The 25,993-nt window shown below is 38.6% G+C and overlaps 1 protein-coding gene across 1 annotated transcript; it reads right to left on the bottom strand.

Annotated features, from left to right (window-relative positions):
• Positions 1 to 8,117: 8,117 nt before the first annotated feature.
• LOC146666785 (uncharacterized) lies at positions 8,118 to 13,729 on the bottom strand. The gene is made up of 5 exons (XM_085414901.1): positions 13,679 to 13,729; positions 12,098 to 12,246; positions 11,720 to 11,787; positions 8,525 to 10,685; positions 8,118 to 8,418 (listed from the first exon to the last, which is right to left on the bottom strand). The coding sequence occupies exons 2-4, from the start codon at positions 12,157 to 12,159 to the stop codon at positions 9,175 to 9,177; spliced, it is 1,641 nt and encodes a 546-aa protein (XP_085271027.1). The 5' UTR covers positions 12,160 to 12,246; positions 13,679 to 13,729; the 3' UTR covers positions 8,118 to 8,418; positions 8,525 to 9,174.
• Between the last annotated feature and the right edge of the window lie 12,264 nt (positions 13,730 to 25,993).

Genomic DNA, 25,993 nt, shown 5'->3' with positions numbered 1-25,993 from the left:
ATATATATACACACACACACACACACACACACATATATAAATACAGAGACAAATATAAATAAAATATACAAAGGGGATAAATAGAATAAATAGGAATAAAAAAATACAAGTGAATTGCACATTTCAAGTATTGAGTCTATTGCACTGTTGACTATTTACAAAAAGTATTGCACAAGGTATTGTACAGTGAGGTGCAGAGGCACTACAGCTTAGTTGTTCCCCCCTCCTTTGTCCTCCTGTTTCCCCTCCCTCTCCCCTCCAGAGAGGAGTTAAACAGTCTGATGGCGTGTGGGACAAAGGAGTTTTTAAGTCTGTTAGTTCTTGTCTTGGGGAGAAGCAACCTGTCACTGAACAGACTCTTCTGGTTGTTTATGGCCGTGTGCAGAGGATGTCCAGCATTGTCCATAATGTCCATCAGTTTCTTTAATGTCCTTTTCTCTGCCACTGTCACCAGAGTGTCCAGCTTCATGCCGACCACAGAGCTAGCCCTCCTGATCAGTTTCTCCAGCCTGGATGAGTCCCTCTTTGCTGTGCTGCTCCCCCAGCACACCACAGCATAGAAAAGTACTCCAGCAACCACTGACTGGTAAAACATCCTCAGGAGCTTCCTGCAGATGTTAAAAGACCTCAGCCTCCTGAGGAAGTATTTACAGATGTTACTACTGTAAATAACACGGGGCTGGAAACTAGAAGCTGGGAGTCAAATGTTGTGTTTTCATCAGAATGGTGCTTTGGCAATATAACAGAAGTTTAAATTGTCTCGAAGTTTTGACTAACAACACATTCCAACAAAAAAAAGAAAAATCTGAACTAAAACTGAAACTTTGAAAAGCTTAAAATAAACCCTGAATAATTTATTTTATTTCCTTTTTTCCTCAGCTAATAAAAGTTTCCTATGGCCATTAGTTGTAATTTGAATATGACTGAACTGCTGCGTTTTGATGTGTTTAATATTTGACTCGTTTTTAGTGATTTTTCAGCAGTGTTGGGCAAGTTACTTTGAAAAAGTAATTAATTATAGTTACTAGTTACTTCTTCAAGAAAGTAACTGAGTTAGTAACTGATATTCTAAAAGTATGCTTTCTTCCATTTGCGCAACATCTCTAAAATTAGAAATATCCTGTCTCAGAGTGACGCTGAAAAACTAGTTCATGCATTTATTACTTCCAGGCTGGACGACTGTAATTCATTATTATCAGGAAGTCCTAAAAACTCGCTGAAAAGCCTTCAGCTGATCCAAAATGCTGCAGCAAGAGTCCTGACAGGGACTAGAAAGAGAGAGCATATTTCTCCTGTTTTGGCCTCCCTTCATTGGCTTCCTGTTAAATCCAGAATTGAATTCAAAATCCTGCTCCTCACATACAAGGTCTTAAATAATCAGGCCCCATCTTATCTCAATGACCTTGTAGTACCATATCACCCTATTAGAGCACTTCGCTCTCACTCTGCAGGCCTACTTGTTGTTCCTAGAGTATTTAAAAGTAGAATGGGAGGCAGAGCCTTCAGTTTTCAGGCCCCTCTTCTGTGGAACCAGCTTCCAGTTTGGATTCAGGAGACAGACACTATCTCTACTTTCAAGATTAGGCTTCAAACTTTCCTTTTTGCTAAAGCATATAGTCAGGGCTGGACCAGGTGACCCTGAATCCTCCCTTAGTTATGCTGCAATAGACGTAGGCTGCCGGGGGATTCCCATGATGCATTGAGTTTTTCCTTTCCAGTCACCTTTCTCACTCACTATGTATTAATAGACCTCTCTGCATTGAATCATATCTGTTATTAATCTCTGTCTCTCTTCCACAGCATGTCTTTATCCTGTCTTCCTTCTCTCACCCCAACCGGTCGCAGCAGATGGCCCCGCCCCTCCCTGAGCCTGGTTCTGCCGGAGGTTTCTTCCTGTTAAAAGGGAGTTTTTCCTTCCCACTGTCGCCAAAGTGCTTGCTCATAGGGGGTCATATGATTGTTGGGTTTTTCTCTGTATCTATGAAGCGCCTTGAGGCGACTTTTGTTGTGATTTGGCGCTATATAAATAAAATTGAATTGAATTGAATTGAAGTAATTAATTACTTGAAAAGTAACTATTGCGTTACTTTAAAAAACGTTTAACCCTCTGGGGTCCAGGGTATAATTGGCCATTTTTAACTACTTTTGATTTTCCCTCCACATTTTACTTTGTTTGGTATCATCCTTTTCAGCACAACCTCACGTGTCTGAATTTACAGTTATGTTTTCATTTTGACATACTGTATTAACACAATTGATCTAAAATCAGACAAAAAACATAAAATCAGAGTAGAAAAAGTTATATTTTTACTGTAACAACCACAAACATGTTTAGTGATCATATTTCATAACTTTAAATGCAAATATAAATGTCAATTTTAAAATCCTATGCACAAGTTTTGCAAACAAAGTTATTTGCATCCATTTACCTTTTACCTTGATTTTTTTAATAACCATTTCAAACTATTTACAGAACAATCAGCTGTTCTGCATTCAATAAGATGCACACAAATTATTTGTGCCACTCCAAAAAAATAATTTCTGTCCACTATAAAGAAGAACATCACAGCCTGATACCTGCAGATCTGACAGCAGCAGGTGTATCACTCCTGTTTCTACCTGGAGACAGCAGTCGCCTCAAATCTCTCACATCTCAAAACTCGCTCTCTCTCTCTTTCTGCTCTCTCTCTCTCTCTCTCTCTCTCTCTCCGTCACTCCTAAAACTTCCCGTTTTTTTGTTTTTTAATTTTTGCTCATAAGCAGAGAGGTCTCGCTGCGCTGTCTTTAGACAGTAAACGTGACGGAACTATTGAGGAAAAAGCGCCGCGTATATCTTGTTTATCATGACTCTGGTTTTACGTGGCCGATCAACACAATTTATAAACTGGTATATGTCACCTTGTTGCTTTTTCTTTAAGTGGTCATGTGATTGGCTCACCACGACTCCTTTATTCTTCATTTCTGTGCTGAACAGTCATTTTAAGATTAGCTAGTAAATAACAATTAGCTAATGTTGTTCATGAGACTAAAGTCATCTCACTGTGGTAATGTAAATATAATATGGCCAATATTATATTAATCATTATTAGCTATTACAGCAGTGAGTTTGAACTCTGTGTCAAACACTGAGCTTCAGTAAAGATTCAAGTTGCAGTTATTTACATGTCTTATCACCTTAAATCTTCACTCAAAGACAAGTATCTTTGACAGTGTATATATATATGTATCATATATAAGAGACAAATATTTTTCTTTTAATATGTTGGCATTACTAAATTTGGCTCATTGCTTACATATATGTGTAAAAAGCAAATGTACGAGCTGTGATAACTGTGTCTGATAGAATGAAGAGTAGACTGATATATGAAATATTCCTTTATTGGGTGAGAAAATCAGACCATGTCATAACTGCTGTAAGTCACACAGAATAGACATCAGAGCCTTAAACAGGCTGACGTCTGCTAAATGGGTCAAACTGGGCAGAAAGTCTACAAACACATAACATCCTTATAGAATATGATGTAACACTATAGATCAACTTAGCTCAGAATATATAAAGCAAATAAACAGTCACAGCAATATGATGCAACAAACACAGCAGTGCTACTGATCCAAAATACTCAAAGCTTCATAGAAGTGAAACAAACATTTATTTTTAGCTCCATTCTGCTGCTGATACAGACTTTAGGTTTCTGAATGTTAAACTTTGATTATGGCAAAGCTGTGAAAACGTGTGACCTTAAATGACTGGATTTACACCTGAGCTTGGAAAATTCTTCCTTTTTTTGTTTTTGTCAGACACTGAATGTGATCATAAGTTTATATCTTACTGAGTAGTAACAGAAGTCTGCTTTTTAAATAAAATTTATGAGAGCTTGTTTGTACACAGTATGTTTTTTCTTTGTTTGTTTTTTTGTCTTTTGTTTTTTGGATTTTGATATTTTTCTCCCACACTGAAAACACTGATATAATTATATTAATATTACTTAATGAGACTGATTCAGGACAGACAGTTCTGTTAAACTTTCCTAGCAGTCCTTCACAAACAGGGAACAGTCTGTCTATTCTCTCCATCTGTCAGCTGCTGCTGGCTCTTCCTCCTCCTCTTCCTCACACACTGCCGAGTTTGTCCTGGTGGATCATCAGGGCTGCAAAGCCTCACAGATGATGTGCAGCAGTGGGTCCCTCAGTCTGTCCTCACTCTGGACACTTGCAGTTGTCACACATGGAAATCAAATGTGTGATAAGCTGCAGGATTCAAACACAAGTGTAACTTATAAACACATGTTCATACTTTTATTCCACAATCAGAGAGAAAGAAAAAGAGAGAGAGTGCAGGACAGACAGACAGGTGACAGTCTCAGGTGTACACACTGCTACAAAACAGGACAAGAGAAGCAGGATTTAGTGTTTGTGTTATTACGAGTGCTAAACAAGAAGAGTTCCAGATGGTGCAGTGGACACATGTGTGACTGCTGTGATTAAAGCATCTTTCTTTCAGCTTAACGAGTGAACCGTCAGCTCGTTCAAACACACGTTAAAGTCCGTTTGGCTCGACACCACCGAACAGAGGCAGCAATATAACACAGCTCACATTAACAGTGCAGTGAATCCTGCTTGTGCCGTGATATTCAGGACTGCAAACCGAGCAGCATCACTGACTTTCAGCTTGTTGTATTTGACCTGTATCCTGACCTGTTCCACTGTGACACTGGGAGATGATTGGAGGTGAGGGGGGGGTGGGGGTTGTGGGCTGGTCAAACCTGTTGAAGAAGTTAACAGTTAGTTTATGTTATATATTTTATGCTTTTTGTTGACTTTTGAGAGCTTAAGTTGATATTTTAAAGCAATCAATTCACTGCATTTCATTTATGACATTATTGTAGAGTCTATAAAGCTATAAAATGCACAGCTCCTTCCGGCATGGCCGAAAGAGAGCTGGCCTAGCAGTCACACAACACAGCTCATGGTTCTTTGTATTTGTAACATGGTAGACTAATGTGCCTGTGTTAATTCAGCTCCATATTGTTGTGTGAAGTTGCACTGGGTTGGGAGTGGTTGTGTGTGTGTGTCACATTTTTGGTGAGCCAATGGCTGTAATGGGGTTGGACTAATTAGAGGCAGGTGTACTTGACTGCACTGATACACTGGTCTACTTATAGCCCACACTACAAACACTGCTGTGCTTTGTCTCTCTGTGCAGGTATGTAATGTGATGAAATCTGATATGTTTGGGCTGGATGGGTTTTGCGCTATGAATTCTGTAGTGAATGTGTCATTTTGTCTCTCTGTGCAGGCCAGGGCCTATTATATGCCACACAGAGGCTGGAGTGACCACTGGCTATATACTTGCAGGGTGGTGGGTCTCAGAAGACAACTTCTAACCCTGTTGAGGTTCAACACGTGGAGTGCAACTGGCAGTGTGGCATAGCTGGCTCTGGCCTTGGGACTGTGCGTTTTACTTGATTCATAAATGGGACACTGGACTGTTTTATCTTTTATCTTTTGATTATTTGTCAATAAATTATCTTTTAGAATTTTATTGACTGTCATCTTTTTGCCCACAGCTAAGACGGTTGGACAAAAGGACCCCCTGATGATCCTCTAATCGCTAAGAGGATCATCAGGTGGTCCTTTTGTCCCTCTGCTTGGGGATACTCCCACTAGGTTTATATCTGGGACTCTCCACCATTTGACCTTAGAACTGAAGAAGCTTCTCGGATGAGAGGTGAAACGTCTTCAAGTAACTTAAAGAAGTCCAGACGCTTTTCTTTGCAAGCTCCTTTGACTTCATCCATGGGCAGCAAAATTCCAAACTAATCAATACACATGCACCTCAGCAAATTGTAAAAGGGCAAAGCAATTTAAAACTTACAGTTTTTTGACTAATGTAGGTTTCCTGCAAATGGAGCCTTAGCTTGATGCTCCGCTCCTTGATAGTTTCTCAATATTTACTTCAAAAGTCCAAACAGGTAAACAGCAACAGAATTCCAAATTATGAAAACTTATAAAGCTCAATTCAAAATGGACAAAGAGAGATTGCCAGGTCCACTCTCCCATAAAACGATTCAGCTGACTTTATTATTGTTTTCTGATTATTATTATTTGATTTTGAGTTTTCTTTGCCCTTACTAAGTTGCTCTAATAAAATATCCTGTAATTAAAGTCTAAATTATGGACATTGTGGACTTCTGTGAAATAGGACAAGAAATCTGAGTAGTAATCTTTATTTATATAAATAACTCTTACCGATTACACCAGCCTTTTAAGTATAAGAGTCACTTGAGGCCTACTGTCCAGACCCCTCATTAACCCGTTTGATTAGTAAATGCACCGATATATGGAAGAGCTACCGTTAACAGGTGTGACTGGTAAGATTTGACTTGTAAGGATGCACAGGTTTTTGATTATGTTATCAGTGGATCCAAGGAACACACCTAAACACCAAGTTTGTTAAAGCTGGGCTATTCCCTTCACCCACACTGGCTCCATCTGAGCTCTGCATTACCTCAGAGAGCCAAACAGATGTGTATAGGTTGCTGGTCCTGAAGATCGACAGGCTCAGCTGATTTATTCCTCTGTTGTTACACCAACAACAGACTGTACACCCACTTTGTCTTTGCTAAACTCTTACTTTAAATTCTTCCCTATATATTTTCATTTTACCACCAGTATTTTAGAATATACTTTGGCTAGGCCTCTCCAAATCCTTTGTTTGTCTGTTTTTTAATTGTATTTTTTTTTTATTAATGTATTTATTTATGTTTTGTTTTGTTGAGGTAATTCAGAAGTGGACTCGAATCATTGCCCTGCTGCATACCTTGAGTGTGTTTGAACTTATATATTATATGTAGTGGCTTGCAAAAGTATTCGGCCCCCTTGAACTTTAACACATTTTGTCACATTACAGCCACAAACATCAATCAATTTTATTGGAATTCCACGTGAAAGACCAACACAAAGTGGTGCACACGTGAGAAGTGGAATGAAAATCATACATGATTCCAAACATTTTTTACAAATACATAACTGCAAAGTGGGGTGAACTTTCTGTTAATGGTACTCATGGCCATTGATCAGTGATTGTTGATCAATGGTCACGAGAATTTGCATAATTAAGATGAAGGAACTGACCTCCCAGCCCATTGTTCCTTCAGTGGGCTGGTTTCAGTCATTATGCAAATGTCCTGTTTATAAGATTTGGGAAACCTGCAGTCAGCTGAGACTGAAGAAGTCACCTGGATGAGTGACGAAATGTTTCTCCCACTGAAAACACTGCGTCCAGATGAACAGAATTATCTTCTGGAGATTTACTTAGCTGTATGATTAAGAATGCATGAAGACGTCTGGCAATGTTCACATTCTGTTTAACTTTAAGTGGCGCAGACTAATGAAGTAGTCTAGTGACAAAAATTACAAATAGTTTTTTGAAATGAAAGTTGTTTATTGAAAACAAAAATTAGTGAAGGAATTATTGTGAATAAGTTTATTATCTAAATAAAGTTGCTGCTAGCCTTTTCTATCATTGTTTTGTTTAGATGGGGAGTGAAAATATTTCTTTCTGACATGTGGGGAATGATGTAAAAAGTTTGAGAACAATTGATGTGGTCTCGTGTCCAACAGGAGGCACCAGCTGCTTTGTAATAAATTGCTAGTATGGGGTAGTTTAGAATGAATAAGTTGCCCTAACTTAGTCATTTTAAGTAAGCCTTAGTTTTTTTGAGGCAGCGAGTTTGCATAATTTTTTTGGGTTCTGGGAACTAATTAGATTTGACAGCGCTGATGCTGGGTTTGTCTTATACCTTTATTGTGAAATGTAACTATATAACATTTGGAAGGTTTTTATTATTGTGAGCTCAAAAATTGAACTTTGCAGGAGTGCTGGACTTTTTTCATAATTAACAAGCTAATTTTTATAAGTTACAAATTCATTAATGTATCTGTTACTAGCAGATTTGTTGTTTTACTGGAATTTGGATTTTTGTTTGGTTTTAAAACCTGTTCCCTTTGAAATGTTCACCTTTACTAAATTTAGTTTGGTTTGTGGTTGTGGCTCACATCTTTGACACAGGGAACCAGAACACATGGATTTAAATGCAGACTCAGACGAGTGACACAAGTTTCAATGATTTTTATTATAAGTAAAAGATGGCACAGAGCCAGAGGATCCAGTCCAGCACACACACCAGGAAGGAACTGAGAAGGAGACAAGAATCCAAATTAAGGACACTAGGAGAGTTTCCTTCTACAGAGAGGTGATGTAATCCTGATTTACTGCTTCTGGAGTGTAAAACATCATGCAGGATGGAGGAGAAACCGATGTTTGAGCACACTGCTGGTTGTTGAGAGCAGGTCTGTTGACTGAACTCCACCAGCTGATGGAGCTGTGCTCACTGGACTGGAGAATCCTGCCACTCACTAACACACAAACCAACAGGAGGAGGCAGCAAGACAGAGAACAAAGATGAGATTTTTCTGTTCCAAGCTACAAGATATTATTACAGTTTATAACTCATTAACCCACCTTTGGTGTGAGCAGCCTCGGCCATTAATGATCAGCGCATCAGCTCTGCTACCTCGTAGGAGTCCTCGTTGAACACCTCCAGTCTCAGCTCCAGAGTCAGCCACAGATCCACGTGAGCCCCTCGGCACGCTACAGTCACCAGGCTGTTTGCTCTCAGAGTTCAGCTCCCCTGGATTACTGACTACCTGACAGGCGGCAAACTGCGGTCTACGGCTGTTACTCTGGATGTATATAAATATCTATTAAATTATATATCTTATGATATATAATTTAATATTTAAAAAAAAATGTTTTTAATTTTTTTCATTTATTTAGAATAAATGAATATACATTATTTATTATACATCCAATTCTAGATTTATAGATATATAATTTTATAAATTAGAGGGACTATTGTTCCCACAACTATTATGAAATTGGAATTCATGTGTTTTTTCTCTAATGTTTCACTGTCGTTCACCAGTTCACACCAGTCCCTTAAAAGACTGTCTCTACATTCATCTTGGATCATTGGGGGAAATATGAAAGAGAAATTGTGTTTTCTCCACGTTGTAAATGTGTTTCATGTGGACAAAAGGATAATTTTTGCATTATTTTCAGCACAGACACATAAAATTCTTTTAATTATAATTGATTTAGAGTCGTCTCAATCATTGCAGATTCAGAGGGATGTGGCAAAGGTTTAGAGGTCTGTTGTTCCCACAAGAGGACTTAAGATTTTGGTTAATAATTTCAACTAACCCAACATTAAAATTCAGGGTTATTTTTTGTCTCATGTTTGACATGGCACTGTCGTTCACCAGTACTAACCAGTCCCTTAAAAGACTGTCTCTACATGCATCTTGGATCATTGGGGGAAATACGAAAGAATAAATTGTGTTTTCTCCACGTTGTAAATGTGTTTCACGTGAACAAAAGGAGTTTTTTGCCAGTGTTTCCAGCACAGACACATAACATTCAATTTTCTTACGGCAGCTGTGTTTTTCTTCTTTTTCACTAAGTTTCCTGATATTTTGGAAGATTTTACTGCTGACTGTGAAAGACTTCAGTTTGAAGTGATCACGCTTACATCTTTGACTGTCTTCATAAAACACACCGCATGGACCTAACATGTTGGTAGATGAGTAGGTGAGAGTTTGGAAACAATTTTGTCCACTTAATCCGTAAAATTGTGTGAATGCTACAGTTGTGGAAAATCCATATTTACAGCGCCAGAGATAAGCTTTTTCGTGAAGTAGAGAAGTACAACCTAAACATGGACTGTTGAATGTATAAATCAGAATAGTCTCCACTAAATTTCCATTTTGTTGTAAAAAAGGTTCAAAAGCTTCACATAAACGAGGCTCGCTGTGCTTTATTTTTCCAGGAATTTCCTTTTTTTCATAATCTGGCTCAAATGCTGGAGAAACAATGATATTTTTACTATGTTTCATGGCAACAATAACAAATGCATACTGCTTACGTTTGTGAATCTGAAGGTACTCTTTGAGGAATGGAAAAAATCTGTTTGCATCAACACTTGGAATTTTTTCTGGAATTGTTTTCTGCATTTCTTTGATTGAATGATAAAATTTCTCTTCATTTTTATTCTGTTGACAAATCGATTCACTTTCATCCTTAAACAGCTTCATTTTTTGCTGCTCTTCCGTACTACAAGTATTACATTTGTTGTGGTGTAAATTTGGTAGAATTTTATTTCGATGTTTTGCTTCGGCTGCTGTCAACATCTCGGAAAAAAATTGTGTAGTGAAAATTTGAACTTGAATAATTTGATTACCGGATATGTGGAGAATCTTTGAATGGAAAGGATTGATAGAGTTTGGATAGGCAGGATTTCTTTTTGGTTTCTTAATAACAGCAAGATCATCTGGAAACGACAACTTTCTTTTGACTGTGTGGTAGTGACTGGTTTTGATTTCAGATACAAGAAGATTATTATGGCCATTTTTATCGGTAGAGTTTCCAGCTTCTTTAATTTTGAATTCAAACTTTTTGCCATTTGCAAATGATTTTTGTAAAAGATTTCCAAAATATAATTGTTGCGCTTTTTTGCTAGCAAAGGTGCTGATCTGGGTTGATTTTTTAAATTTATATAACTTGTATTTGAAAGTGAATTTGAACTTATCTTCTATTTTCTGGTGCCAGGGTGCAGATCTCTTCACTAAAGAAAAAGAGGACAAAAAGGCGTGATGAGAACATTCACAGCTGCTAGAAACTGGAATTCAAAGGTTGATTTGTCCAAATGACAAAAGAGATGTCACAATGCAGCAACGACCACGTTAAGCAACATTTCCCGAAAGGTTAAAACACTTTGGAAATAAATAAAAACACAATCCAATGATATTAAACTGAAAAAAAAAAAACTATTTTTACTATGTTTGTACTATTACAAAACAAAACAAAGCTTCTCATTGGACAAGAAAAAAACAAGTTGCTTGAGTGCAGACACAATTTGCTGGAGTCAAATTCAAAATAAGATTTGGCTTAATTTTCAAAATAATTTGTCTCTCTATGTAATTAAATGTTGCTCACAACTTCAAAATGTAAAAACAAAATGATTCTGGTCCCACAGAGACACTTTCAGTGTCAGGGGTTCGGTTTCTCTGCTCTCTGTGTCTGGTGTTTTGCCCCGGGTCCTTGGGCTCGTCTCTCATCCCGCCTTTGATTGTGCGCACCTGTGAGGCTCCACCTGTTCCTGACCACCTGGCTGATAAGACCACTATTAAGCTGAGGTTGAATCCTGTCTTCGCTGGATCGTTGAACTGCAACCCTGACTATCGTTTCTCTGTGTTTGTGTGACATCGTCCCTCGTTGTGCTTTGCCTGACCTCCCAGTATCTCTGTGCACAGGTTTTGGACCCCACCAGTGGTGTGGTTGAGAGCACTGTAAATATTGGACAGGTTGGACCCCCTTGGACCACTAACTCCCTGGCACATTTGCTCACTCACTGTAAACGAACTGAACTGCCAAACCGAGTCTGCGACTGAGTCGCCTGTCTCTTTCTACGTGACATTCAGAAGCAGTTTGTTAACCAGAACCTGTGATATATATTATATATAAAACTAGGGCTGCATGTAACATGTAAATCATGTAATAATACGTTCCACTAGAACACCCAAACACCCAGAAAAACTTTGACTTTACAGTTGTTTTTTAAAATAGTACACTACATTAGATTTTTCACTTCCAACCCACCTTTGGTGCGAACAGCCTCGCAGCTGTAACGTGCCAGCTTTCTCATCTTTCTCATTTGCCTTTTCGGCCTGAAAAAAGACAAAGATTTGAGATTATTTTCAACTTGATTTGAGGAAATGCAGTCTATGAAAACAGATCAAAAAGTAAGAAAAAACTTTGTAATTTTATAACAAAGTGTAAAAAAAGACTGCAATTCAGGTTATGCAATACTTCTGTTAAACACCTTAAATTAATGCTAAACGTCTGAACTTCAACCACATCTTGATTGCTTTAATTCACTGTGGTGGTATACAGAGGAAAAACTCTCCCAATACCTATGATCTGCATACTATTTAGAAACAGTTATAGTTAATATCCAAACTGTTATAAGATTCTTGCCTTTTGTGGATCCCAAGGGTACATGCTGAATTGACTTTGAGGTCAAGCAACATCAGTTTCATTAACTTGGTGTTGGTATAGATGGTATACACTGAGATACACGGTTGATTGACTGTGCATTCAGTGGACGCTGATGTGATGACTTCAACCTGAGAAAAAACAATATTACGTGTTACAATATTACAGTCTTACAGCACTTTGAATGACGCTGAAAGCTGCTAGCCCCATATCATGACAGACACACCTCGTTGTTTTGCATCATTCACTGTTGTCTGCATGTCCAAGCAGGTTACCGCCCTGCAGTTTTACAGAAGTTTCCTGACTCAACTTTCTGTTCCTCTTAAGGTCTTACACAAAAGAAACTGAATGCCGTGAGATGACTTGTTGGGAATATAAATGACGCAGTCATGTTGTGCCATTCATATTCAAAATGTAATGTAGTTTTACCCAAATACTGAGTAGTCCGTACATCTATATGAGAGAGGGTGTCAGGAGCATCCTGAGCTTATTGCATGTTGCTCTTTGTATCATATTTGTATTGAGATTTTTGGTTTTTCCTTTATTATGATTTATTCCCTGAGGTTTCTCTTGTGTGTTTGTCTCCTCCCCGTGTGTTTGCATTTGTCTCTCGCCCCTCCGTGTGTCTTGTATCTCGATGTTTTCATCTCTTTTTGCCCGCTCTGTGTCTTAGTCGTGTCACTGTGTTTAGTCTCACCTGTCTTGCCCTGCTCCTCTCCTCGTGTTTCATCTTTTCCCTCCCTGTTCATGCCGGCCGCTGTGTCAAGCCTGTGTGTTTCCTGTTTTATTTTGACAGTCTTGCGTCCCATGTTCAATGTGTTCTGCTTTGCGTCGCTCTGTCTCGTCACCTTTAATTTGTCCCAGCAGTTCCCCCCATGTGTTTCCACTTCCCCGATCACCCTCTTGTGTGTATTTATTGTGTCAGTTTTGCCTTGGTCTTCGTCGGTGTGTTATGTTCCTCCCGGGAGTTGTCTGTGTTTCTTCCAGTGAATCCCTCCTCGTGTTTCCGTGTTGCCTCCAAGATTTTTCTAGTGTTCCAAGTTTTGTGTTTACTTATTTAGTTCTCACAGTTTAGGTGTTTCACAGTTTGGTTTTTTGTTATTTTGGATTTTTCCTGTCTGAGTTCACATTTTGAAAATCTGCCTAAATAAACAGCATGCCCTTAGTTAACCACTACCTTGTCTCCTGCGGTCTATGTTTGGGTCCTCGTACAAACCTCACACGATCTGCACTCACCAAGAGATCGTGACAGAGGGACAGAGCTCTGTATTCATATAGACATATAGAGAGATTTATAGCTGTATGAAAAACTAACACATTTACATTAATAGTTTGGCTTCTTTTTGTCTAATAGCTTTAACCCTGAGTGTTTTGTGCTGATTCAGCCATGGTTTTTTTTCCCCATCCGACTGTCTGAGCTGCCCCACAAACTCTTATTTGTATCTTTAACCCTTGTGACATTTCTCTAGTAATTATAGTCACAAGAAGGAATAAGTCAGATTTTTCCTTCTTGTGACTGGATTATAATTCAAAGAAAAGATTCAAATAAACAAAGAAACTTACCTTCGAGGTAGCAGAGCTGATGCGCTGATCAAAAAGGGCAGTTTTGGGAGGTCGGACAGAATTTATGAGGATTCCTGATCATGTGGTCAGCCTAACTCCTCCCCTCCTTCCTGGTTTTTTCACAACTCTCACAGCTTTCAAAACAGCGCTGTGTGTGTTATGTGATCACTTCTGCTAACTACTGAAGGCGTATCTACTATGTAGGACTTTATTTCAGTAAAAAAAAAAAACAGACATTACATGTTTATAAGCTCTCAGCCCTCAAACCAGGAAACCTTAATGTACAACACTCTGACTTTCAGTTTGGTTTCTCTGAAATCACTGTCGTCATTGCAGGAACACTCTGGACGTTCTTAAGTGCTTTGTGGGCAAACTGAAAAGTGTTATATTGCCTTCATAAGGTCTACTTTAGAGCTGGGGTGAGTCAATATTAGTGTACACTCTGCAAAACACCATTGTAATGTTCTGGGTGAACCACAATGAGTCTGAAAAAAAAAGAGTTTAAATTTTACTTTTAAGCTGCCATCAGCAGGTTTAAACAGAACGCAGCATGACAGTGATGCTCACACACTCTTTGTAGTGTTATAGTTCTGTATAAATCTCGTAAGTAGTTTGACTGAACGACCAGCAGAATTGAGAGCTACGACTGTCAGTTAAGCAAACGAGCTGCAGCTCATGAATTAATATTTTAAAACAAAATGAGAGCAGCACACTGTGCACACACAGTGTACATACAGTGAAGTGCACTAACACCAACACTACATTAAAGCTTTGGAGATGAGGTCGAGGCCTTTTTCAGGTTCAAAAAGTCATCTTTGATTCATCACCTTCTCTTATTCTGTCCAAATGATCACGTTACACAGATTTAATTTAGTGAAGCTGAAACTTTAGTTAATCTTAGCGCTCTGTAACACTTCAACTGCTGAAGAGATTAAAGGGAGCAGGTACCTGTGCTTAATTGAAGTAAATGAAACTGTAAAGAAATTTGTCCTTTGTCAATGGAAACTTGTACTTAGTAGTCAGTATAAGCTTTTAATGATATAAGTTTACATGTGATAGAATACTGCATGATGACCTTTTATGACTTAGACTGTTGTCCACTACAAGACTTGTTCTGTTTTATAAACTCTTTCCCACAGAGATAGTTTTTTCACTCCCTACCAGGAGGAGGAAAGCTGGACACTTTTATCTGCACTCCCTAACAAGAAGAGGAGCCGCGTCCTTCAGAATCACACACACACACATGCATACGCACTAACATTCCTGTGTCTATCAATAGACATATTCACCGTTGTATTATTTTTGTATATAAATAAAGACAAGTGCAAGAACAGAGTGCACATCGCAGGGCCCCCACTCTGGTGTGAGCGCTCTGCAAGTAAAAACTGCAGCGTGTGTGTTTCTACTCTCTGACTCTCAGCTGAAGAAGTGTCTTTAGAATAAATCTCTTGACATCCTTTTATACTACAAAGAAGAATCAGCTGCTGACGACGATTAATGAATGATGCCAGGGACACGTTGCTGTACTTGGTCTCCATGGTCTCCGGTTCATCAGCCGACAGGAAGTAAAGATGCTCTGTGTGGTGAAGAACCTGGTTCTGTAAAGGTTCTGTAGCACCAGCTGGAAACCTTCGACCAGTCGATATGAGGACAGTGTTGTGCAAAAGTCTTGACCTGCTCCTCATTTCTTTATATATATATATATATATATATATATATATTTTGCCAACCAGCCGTTCTTGTAAATTTTTTAAGTGGTCTTGAATAATAGTTCATCAGGCTTTCTGAAGGTCTTTCAATTTTTTTCATTTTTTGGGTCATTGGCTGCTTTTTCACTCATTCTCAATCCAGTCCTTTTATCATTTTCAGATTAATTTTTTTAAGCCACTCAGCATTAAACTTTGAATCATTTAAGCATTCAAAAACACACCAGATATTACATCTTGATTAGCCCTCAGTGAACCAGGAAACTATAATGTACAACACTCTCACTTTCTGTTTTGTTTCTCTGAAATCCCTGACATCATCACAAGAAAAACCTGTGTGGGTGTGCTTTAATGCTTTGTCAGTTATTTGAAGAGATAAAGCTAAATGTGTTCCAAAAGGAAGAAGAAGGATATTTTAACTTGAACTGCGAACTGCAGTGTAGAAAAGTGCGAGAACCTCAAATTTGTAATGAGGCACAGCCGAGTACTTGAACATATCAGTGAGGTTGAATATTTAACCTCAGTTTTAATGGTCTGCTGTAAGTCCATCAAAGTCCATCAAAGAAAGTTTTGCATTCTTCCTGACAGACACCTCAGAGTCTGCCTGACCTTCTCCTCATTCTTCCAGGTAACGACTTCCACAAAGCAGCAGGCTGGAAGAACCATCAGGTTTTGTGTTCTTACAGCATGGTCAACATGACATGTGAAATTAAATATATTAAAGATGAGCCCACCTGGCTTGTCTTGGGTTTAGCTTCTTGGCAAGTGAAGGAACTTGAGGTTCTTACAGTTAGTTCAATCTAGTGTTACGACCCGTCTAGGGCCAGGCCATAACATGAGCGAGGCACTCGCTTCCCTCCCCAAGACCCAAGCAGTCACACGCAACAAATCCGTTAGATGTGAAGTGATTTATTTACAAGGTGAATAAAGAGAACCAAAACGGGAGTGTCAACACTTCAGGGTGAGCCAAGGCCAAAACAATAAACAAAACAAACCTACACAAATCCCGCACCCCTGACCTCACCAAAATAAAGTCAAAATAGTCTGACCTCCTTAACCAACTCAAAAACAGGAGAAAACGGGTGATCAAAATAAACGGCAGCTCACCCCTACCCACTCCACTTCCACAATTTTCGCACGTATACTGCAGCCAGCGGCTACCACAGGACTACTGCTGGGTGATGAGGAGAAATGCGAGGACCTCTCCCGCTGTAGCACTCCAGCCTCCTTTTATTGGGCGGGTCCTCCAGCTGGATCCAATCACGCCGGGGCAGTAAGTCCACGCACCAATCGGAACAGGGCCCTGGCACAGCTAAATTAACATAGACAAAAACACAGCACCTGCACAAACAAACACACGGACATACAAGTTCGTAACACTAGGAAAAGCCTCTCTGCTCCCTCTGGGTGGATCTATTCCTCCAGAGCCACCTTGAGTAGGTTATAGTCACCCACCCAAAGAGGACTTCATACAATTTTCCATCTTTTTGACAAACATTCAGGCTTTTGTTTTACTATAGATTTTTCATACCCATTCTCTTTGCAATTTTTGCCTTTATGGACTAAATTTAGTTTGGTTTGTGGTTGTGGCTCACATCTTTGACACAGGGAACCAGAACACATGGATTTAAATGCAGACTCAGACGAGTGACACAAGTTTCAATGATTTTTATTATAAGTAAAAGATGGCACAGAGCCAGAGGATCCAGTCCAGCACACACACCAGGAAGGAACTGAGAAGGAGACAAGAATCCAAAATAAGGACACTAGGAGAGTTTCCTTCTACAGAGAGGTGATGTAATCCTGATTTACTGCTTCTGGAGTGTAAAACATCGTGCAGGATGGAGGAGAAACCGATGTTTGAGCACACTGCTGGTTGTTGAGAGCAGGTCTGTTGACTGAACTCCACCAGCTGATGGAGCTGTGCTCACTGGACTGGAGAATCCTGCCACTCACTAACACACAAACCAACAGGAGGAGGCAGCAAGACAGAGAACAAAGATGAGATTTTTCTGTTCCAAGCTACAAGCTATTGTTACAGTTGATAACTCATCAACCCACCTTTGGTGTGAGCAGCCTCGGCCATTAATGATCAGCGCATCAGCTCTGCTGCCTCGTAGGAGTCCTCGTTGAACACCTCCAGTCTCAGCTCCAGAGTCAGCCACAGATCCACGTGAGCCCCTCGGCACGCTACAGTCACCAGGCTGTTTGCTCTCAAGAGTTCAGCTCCCCTGGATTACTGACTACCTGACAGGTGGCAAACTGCAGTCTACGGCTGTTACTCTGGACGTATATAAATATGTATTAAATTATACATCCTATGATATATAATTTAATGTATCTTTTTAAAAATGTTTTCATTTATTTTGAATAAATGAATATGTTTTTAATCTATTATATTATAATTAAATTTTTGATTTAAAAAATACAATTTTAGATTTATAGAGATATAATATCATCAATTTAAAGGGCCTATTGTTCCCACAACTACCATAACATTAACATTCATGGTTATTTTTTCTCTAGTGTTTGACATGGCACTGTTTTTCAACAGTTCCAATAAAATTTTAAAAGTTGTCTCAGTGTTTTTGATCAATGGAGGAAATTTCAAAGAACAAAGTGTATTTTTACCACATTGTAAACAAATCTCGAGTGGACAAATGTCTGCTTGTCCAGCAGAAGTACAGCCACCGAAGATTCAGTTTAGTTATAATCATTTTCCCCCCTTCTGTTGGCAGATGATGTGATATAGAAAAAAAAAGTCTATCCATAAAATTGTGTGATTGTAGTTGTGGAAAAGTAGCGATGTACAACCCAAACAAGGACCACTGAAAGTATAAGTCAGAATAGTTTCCACTAAAATTTAGGTTCAGTTTCTTTGCATTTGTTACGACCCGGCTCAAAAGCCGCAACATAAAAAAAAGGAGATGAATAACAGAGTGTGGGTGAGAAGAGGTTTCATCCTAAAATGGAAAACCAGGTTGGCTAAAATGGCTGGTGCCACCAAGGCAAAGACTAGTGCACTGCCGGAAAGCTTGCCTCAGGTATGCTTTTATCCACACCTGACTAGGTGTGGCCAATTAGCACCAGCTGAAAACACTGAGACGATTAAAAGCTGCAGAGGGACGTAACACCTCCTCCCTTAAAAGGGTTCCTCTAGGACCCTTAAATTTATTAAAAGCCCCTCTGAAGCCTTCAGTTCCTTGACCCACAAACCTGGAATAAAAGTTAAAGCTAACAGAAGCACAGTGTTCACGTTATAGTTGGCATCTCTAAGCATGGATGGGCATGAGGATTTGAAGTTGCCACACTGAACAGACAAAAAGTAACATGTGACCAACACAAAGGAGCACAACAGTCAAACCCAAAATGATTACCTGATCTGCTACAACACAAAACCAAAAGTAGCAACAAATAATCACAACTAAGTGATCTGTTGTCTCCACCACACAAACAGTCACATACAAGTGGCCCTATACCACAACAAGTTACTTTAATCCAAAAAGTTCAGTAAATCAAGCGTACTAGTGACCAACCACAAAATGGAGAGCTATGGCCACACAATGATCACATCAAGGGTGGCTCAGCACCCCACAGTGTTATTGCCATCACCTGGCCAACAACACTCACAAGTGATCCAACAAAATAGCCATATTCCCCACAACACTAAAGGTCACAGCACAAAACACTCACCTCACAAGGATCTCATTAGCATCCATCCACACTGACATATGCACACACAGGGTGTGCACACAATGCCAACTTAAAAACAGCCTACCTGCCTCAACTACAGACCATAATCAAGAATGATGCCACTGATTTACTATGTGCAACTCCCAGCCTAAAACACTAAAAACAACAAAACCCTTACTTTTCCTACCCTAGTCTTCAGTGGTGTACCAGGCTCGAGGCAACTTTAAACGCGAACTCGAGAGCAGGCAGCAGACCAGAGATATAGTCTCCTACCAAACTCTGAAGCGTACCCCCACCCAGGATAGCCACCAAACACAATAAACTAAAACAATAAAGCAAAACAACAAACAAGTGCTTCGATGGAAGGGCAGCACAGCCACCCAGCTGAAACACACTAACTAAAGGGAGTTTGCACAATTACAGTGACCACCATCACTCACCCACTTAAAAGCAAAACAAACTGACATTCAGTCTCCACTAAAATGTCCAAATATCCCGGACGAGCCCCCACTTATGTTACGACCCGGCTCAAAAGCCGCAACATAAAAAAAAGGAGATGAATAACAGAGTGTGGGTGAGAAGAGGTTTCATCCTAAAATGGAAAACCAGGTTGGCTAAAATGGCTGGTGCCACCAAGGCAAAGACTAGTGCACTGCCGGAAAGCTTGCCTCAGGTATGCTTTTATCCACACCTGACTAGGTGTGGCCAATTAGCACCAGCTGAAAACACTGAGACGATTAAAAGCTGCAGAGGGACGTAACAGCATTAAACAAGGGATTTCTATGCTTTGTAATGCTATGTATTCTGTATAATCGAATTTAAAATTGCAATTATAATTAAGGGATTTGGTAAAGCTTTAGAGCGCTGTTGTTCTCACAAGAGGACAAGAGGATGTTTTGTTAACAACTTCAAGTAACCTAACATTGAAAACCTGTTCTATTTGTTTTATTATATATGACTTGGCATTCTTTTCAACCAGTTTTTTCCAGTCCGTTAAAAACTTCTTTTTGATATTTGGGGGAAAACTGAAAGAAGAAATTATGTTTTCACCACATTGTAAATGTGTTATACAAAAGAAATTTGAAGCCAATTCATTTAGCTTGAACACACAACGTTTCATCTTCTCAGGACATATATTTATTCTTCCTTTTCCAGTGATATTATTGATATATTTGTCTATTTCAGTTTCAGTTTCAGTTTCAGTTTTAGTTTCCTTTTTAAATTGGTCCAGTTTGAAGGGATATTTGTTATATTTTTTAATAAAACCATAAAATACACCATTTGGATCTAACAACTCTGTAATCGAGTAGTTATTTAGTTTTGATTTTACAAACCTTCGACCTAAAAATGGATAAAATTTTGTGAAAACTATAGTTGTTGAGAATCCATATTTTCTGTGCCAGGAATTATTTTTTTTATTGAGTAGAGACATACAGTTGGAGCAAGGACTATTGAATGTATAAATCACAATTCTGTCCACACAATTTCCAATCTTTGTTAAAATTATTTCAATTTTATTGCATAAAGGTGGCTCAGAGTGTCTGTTATCATTGTCATATTCTACCTTAAATTCTGGAGAAATAAGGATGGTCCTATTATCTTTCATGAAAAAAAAGGCAATGGCACATTGGTTATGTTTATGATTTTGCAGATATTTTTTGAGCAACTGCTGTAATATTTTTTCATTTGGAATTGTCTCTTTTGGCATTTTTGTAATTAGATCAAAATATTCTTTTCCATTTTTCGTACTGTGGCTGTGAATGTTTGCGAATATGTCATTCTCAGACAGTTCAGTGTCTTCCAAATTCTGAGTACTGGGTTCATTGGGTTTCAAATTTGATAAATTTAATTGCATTTCAAGTTTTGTCATTATATCTGAACAGTCACTACAATCAATACAATTTTCAGATTTGCATGTGATCTGATAATAAGAAGCATTTTGTTCATCACAGTCATTTTTAAAGAAGTTAGTTCTTTTGATGCTAAATTGGTGTTTAATGTATTTTGTTTTTAGATGATATTTTATTTTATATTTTTTATGGATCCAGAATGCTGTTTTTTTCACTAAAAAAAAAGAGAGTGAAAAGAGCATTGTTGTCACAGGTGTTAAAAATGCATTATTTTAAATGTTGGCTGAAAAAAAAGAGCTTTTCTGTATTAGTTTTCAACATTGTGTCTCATGTGCAGAACAGAGAAATATAAAGAGATAAAAATCATCAACCAGGACAAAAACCAAACTTTAGCATGGCTCAGAATGTTAAAATGTAAAAAGGGGATGTAAGTCTTGCTCAGTCTCAAAGACAAATTTATATTCATTAACTCACCTTTGGTACGAATAGCCGTGCAGCTGTAACGGGCCGACTTTCTTGTCTTTTTCAAATATTTCATTAACTTGTCTGACCTGAAACAGGACAAATAATTGGGAAAGAATGAGTTCATCTTAACCTGGGAAAACAGTGCATACAGTCAGATCTGTAATTATTTGGATAATGACTCTGTAAGTATAAAAATGGCAGTAATTCCTAAGCTGCAACATTTGTGTTATGTCCAAATACTTAAGGACCTAACTGTATGTGCTACACTTGGAATCCAAAAAGTATTTTTAGAGACTGTTACAGTTAATATCCAGACTGAGATGATGTAAAATACTTGCTTTTTATGGATGATAGACGGTTTTTTCTTTGCCATGGCAAACTCTCAGATGATTTGTGGTTTCGGTTGTAGTTGGTTTGCGTTGATTGGATTCTCCCAAAAAGTTGTTAAAATTTTTCAATCTAAACAGAAAAAAAATATTACCTGTATTACCACAGCATGTTAGATACCACACACTGAAAGCTCTCATATCACATGGATACTCTTGTATCCATGTAAAATTACATGCAGCAGGTATCTGACCTACTTTTATAGATGTTTCTTGTTTTTGTCCTCTCAACAGTTTCAGTTTCTTGTGTAAGGAAAGTGTTGTCCTATCAGGCTTTCTTTTAAAATTGCCCGAGGTGATTAATGTGTGTGCATATGCACGTATACATATTAGTGATGCGCGATACCACTGATTTCCTTTCCGATCCGATACCAAGTAATATTCAGGGTGCTGATCCGATACCGATACTTTATACAAAAACGTATTTTATTTATTGTATCTCAAATGATAGCGTCATAATGATTACAGAACATCAGATTACTTGTTCCTATCACTTAATAATGCAGAGTTCATCACATAGAAATAAAAAACTGAAGTTGTGCGCTATTTGAACACCTTGCCTGCTTGCAGCACTAAAGGACTCCATGAGAGAGGTCTGTCTCGCCCTAGCACCACCTGTCCCTCTCCTCCTCTTCAGTTCACCTCAACATACGCTCGTCATATTCTGTGATGTGATTTACTCTGAGGTTAGTGATGTTGCCACAACCATACATGCCAACCCTCTCGATTTTTCCGGGAGAATCCCGGAGCCACCATTCTCCCGAATTTCCACCTGGACAACAAAATTGAAAAACCATATCGCAGAATTCCTATCATGGCCCAGCCAATTCCAGTTTCCAACAATGGCGGCAGCTACTTAGTTTTAATATTACTCTTATTTCTCTTTCTGGGTCGCAAAAAAAACCAAAAAAAAAAAACCCAAAACATTTTAACATATTGTCAGGTGAGAATGTAGCTGTGGAAACTTCAAATATCTGAGCCGACCGACACATCGTCTTCAAACCCCCGCGGGCTTTCGCTACTCGGGTTAAACATGATATATAAGTCACTTTGATAACTTAAAAATGTTATTGTTTGCCTTTTTCAGTGTTTTATTTGTTCGTGAGTAAATCGGTTTGGCTGAGAATAAAGTTATTAGATTAGATTAAATTAAATTTAACTTTATTAATCCGTCGGGTGGGTTCCTCCGGGGTTTTCACACAGCTGAATAAACATCAAACAGAAAACTAATTAAAGAAAGTGTGAGACGGTCGAGAGTTTACTCCAGCGCCCGGTTATATTTTAGATAGCAAGGAGCAGACGGCTGAGTTTCACTCCACCGAGGGATCCTGTGACGTACTACCCGGCTTTCTTTAGACCGCGAAGGCCGGGTCCTCAGGTGGAAGCAGCCTCTGAATTTGGACACCCCCGCTGTTTCCGGGCCGGTGTTGTGCCAAAAAGTGATTGTCTGCCAAAAACTGATTTCCGGTATTTGCCAAAAAGCGATTGCTCATATTTAAAGTGCTATAAGTAACTTGTTGGGCTATAATATGTTAAACATATGTCAAATGCATCCCTTATGGATGACATAAAGTCATCTTGAGCCACAAACAACATTCGTGTAGCAAGATACAAGCCGCAATCAGTTTTTGGCAGCGACTTTTATATAACCTTTATTTATGCAGTAAAAAAAAATCTCATTAACATTAAAAATGTATTTTGTAAGAGTAAGTTGCCCAACAGGACAGCAGAAATGGCAGCAAATATTACAATAGTTCTGTAAAAATATTTTAAGTGGGGATAAAGGACCGGATTGGTTATAATGTAAGTACAAGTTGTAAAGATACTTAAAAAACAGATAATTTTTTAATTCTTTATGTAACCCCTTTGTATCCCCTGTTCACCGAAGTCTATTTACGAACATACGTAAAGATATTACACATAAAAAATACACAGAAACACTGGAAATCAGTTTTTGGCAGACAATCACTTTTTGGCACAACACCGGCTAACAATAACGGTGACATATAATATCGACATTTTAATGTGAGAATTGATTCTAGAACATAAATGACTGCTATCGGAGGAATCGATATTTCAGGATCGATCCGCACATCACTAATACATGTAGCTGTAAGAGACAGAGAGATCTATATCTGTGTGTAGACAGATAAGATAACTGCTCTACGGTACTGAACAGGTTTACTTCAAGAAAATATCTGAGCCAAATAAGCTGATACCAAATCATTAGGGTTTGTTGTGTTCTAATAGTAGAGTTGAAAGCTGAAACATGCTTTTTTGATCCATAGAGTTTGTTACATTGTTCACCTCACTGCCTAAGCTGCCACAGAAACTCAGATTTTTATTACTAACCCTAATATGTATCAAAAACAACATACAAAGAACAAAGAAACTTACCTACGAGGCAGCAGAGCTGAGCAGTGGTAAAGTAGATCTGACACGATTTTATAACCATACCTGAGCATGTGACCACTCTAACCCCTCCCCTTTCCTACCTGATCATATTACATTTATACTGACACAAATTACCGTAAATGGTACCTGAACCAGGGAACAATAATCCACATCACACCCACTTTCAGTTTTCATTACTCTGAAATAGCACTAAAATTTTTCATCATTTAATTGAAAAGTGTTAATAATAAAGTCTATATTTTATTATTTCATTATATAATATTTATTATATCATATATTAAATCTATGTAACAAAGTCAGCCTTTATAATGTCTATTTTAGGGAGGTACAGGAGCAATGTGTCGGTTAATGGACTTATTGTAGTATCACTACAGTGGTTGATAAACTGTTTACTTATATTACTTACTAATTATTATTATTATTACTTATTGCTTATTTATTATTACTTATTTATTTATTTAGTAATATTATTACTTATTACTTATGTATTTCAAATATGAAACAAAGTAATCTTGATTACTGTGAGTGTTATCTGAACCAGGTAGCAAAAATGTACAACACTCACACACTCTCAGTTTTGTTTCTCTGAAGTCACTGTGGGTGTGCTTAAGTGTTTATGAGTTAACCGGAAAGTGTTACATAGCCTCCTGTCTGCCACACAGCGCTTCCTGACACTCAGGAAGACTGCAACAGCAATTACTTATGATGTTCAACATCAGGGAAACAGTCATGTTGCAATAGTGTGCAAAACCAGACCTAAGAATGACTGACGTAACAAGTTAACAGAAGTGACATTTATTCACTATAGCAAAAGTCATCTGTAATGAAATACACACATTTTATTTTATTTTTATTTTTTCTTTCCTTATTCTTTAAGAGGACCAAAATGTGCCAAAACAATATTCCCAACAATATTCAGCCTGGACTGCTGAAACAAAGCCAGGCTGGTCAGTGGACTCATGCTGCTCATGCCAAATTCTGATCATCTGCAGCCTCAGTGACGTTTTTTCCTGTCTTCAAATCTCCAGTTTTACTGATCCTGTGCCCACTGCAGGCTCGGATTTCTGTTCTTGGCTGACACAGCCTTCTGCTGTTGTAGTCCATCTGCCTCAATGTGTTGTTTCACTCTGAGTTGCTTTTCTGCTCACCAGGGCTGCACAGAGTGGTTACTGAGTTACCACTCTGCTCACCAGGGCTGCACAGAGTGGTTACTGAGTTACCATACTCTCTGTTGGCTCCAAACACTCTCATTTAACTCTAGAGACTGTTGTGAAAATCCCAGCAGATCAGCAGTGTTTAAACCAGCCCGTCTGGCACCGCCAATTACGCCACAGTCACCGAGCTCACATTTTTTCCCGTTCTGATGTTTGATGTGAGCATTAACCGGAGCACCTGACCTGTGTGTGCGAGATTTTATCAATTGTAGTACCGCCACATTCTAATCTGACTGGATAATCACATGATTATCCAGGTGTGCAGGTGTTAGCCAAGCTGTATTTTTTGGCTTTTTTCACAGCAGATGTTTCATAGCAGGGGAAGCACAGGTGTAACTGATTGCACCGAAAAACAACTGTGCTGTGTAGTTGAGGTAATTACAGGGTCGTGGTATTGTTCATGCTGGTTCACTGTCATGGCTTACTGGGATGTTTGTTGGAAATGAGCCATCGCTACCAAATCTGTTCCTGCTATGACAGTCAAAAAGTCTGCTGTGTACTGAAAAGGCTTCAATTAAAATATGGTGATGTGGTCATGTTTTCACACATGCTGCAATAATGATTAATGATGGAGAAATATACTTGC

Source organism: Rhamphochromis longiceps, linkage group LG7, assembly GCF_057381845.1.
Source record: "Rhamphochromis longiceps isolate RC_006_pf linkage group LG7, R_longiceps_female_GT1.1, whole genome shotgun sequence".
NCBI lineage: Eukaryota > Metazoa > Chordata > Actinopteri > Cichliformes > Cichlidae > Rhamphochromis > Rhamphochromis longiceps.
The sequence above is the reverse complement of the archived record's forward strand: the minus strand, read 5'-3'. Positions and strand labels throughout refer to the sequence as shown.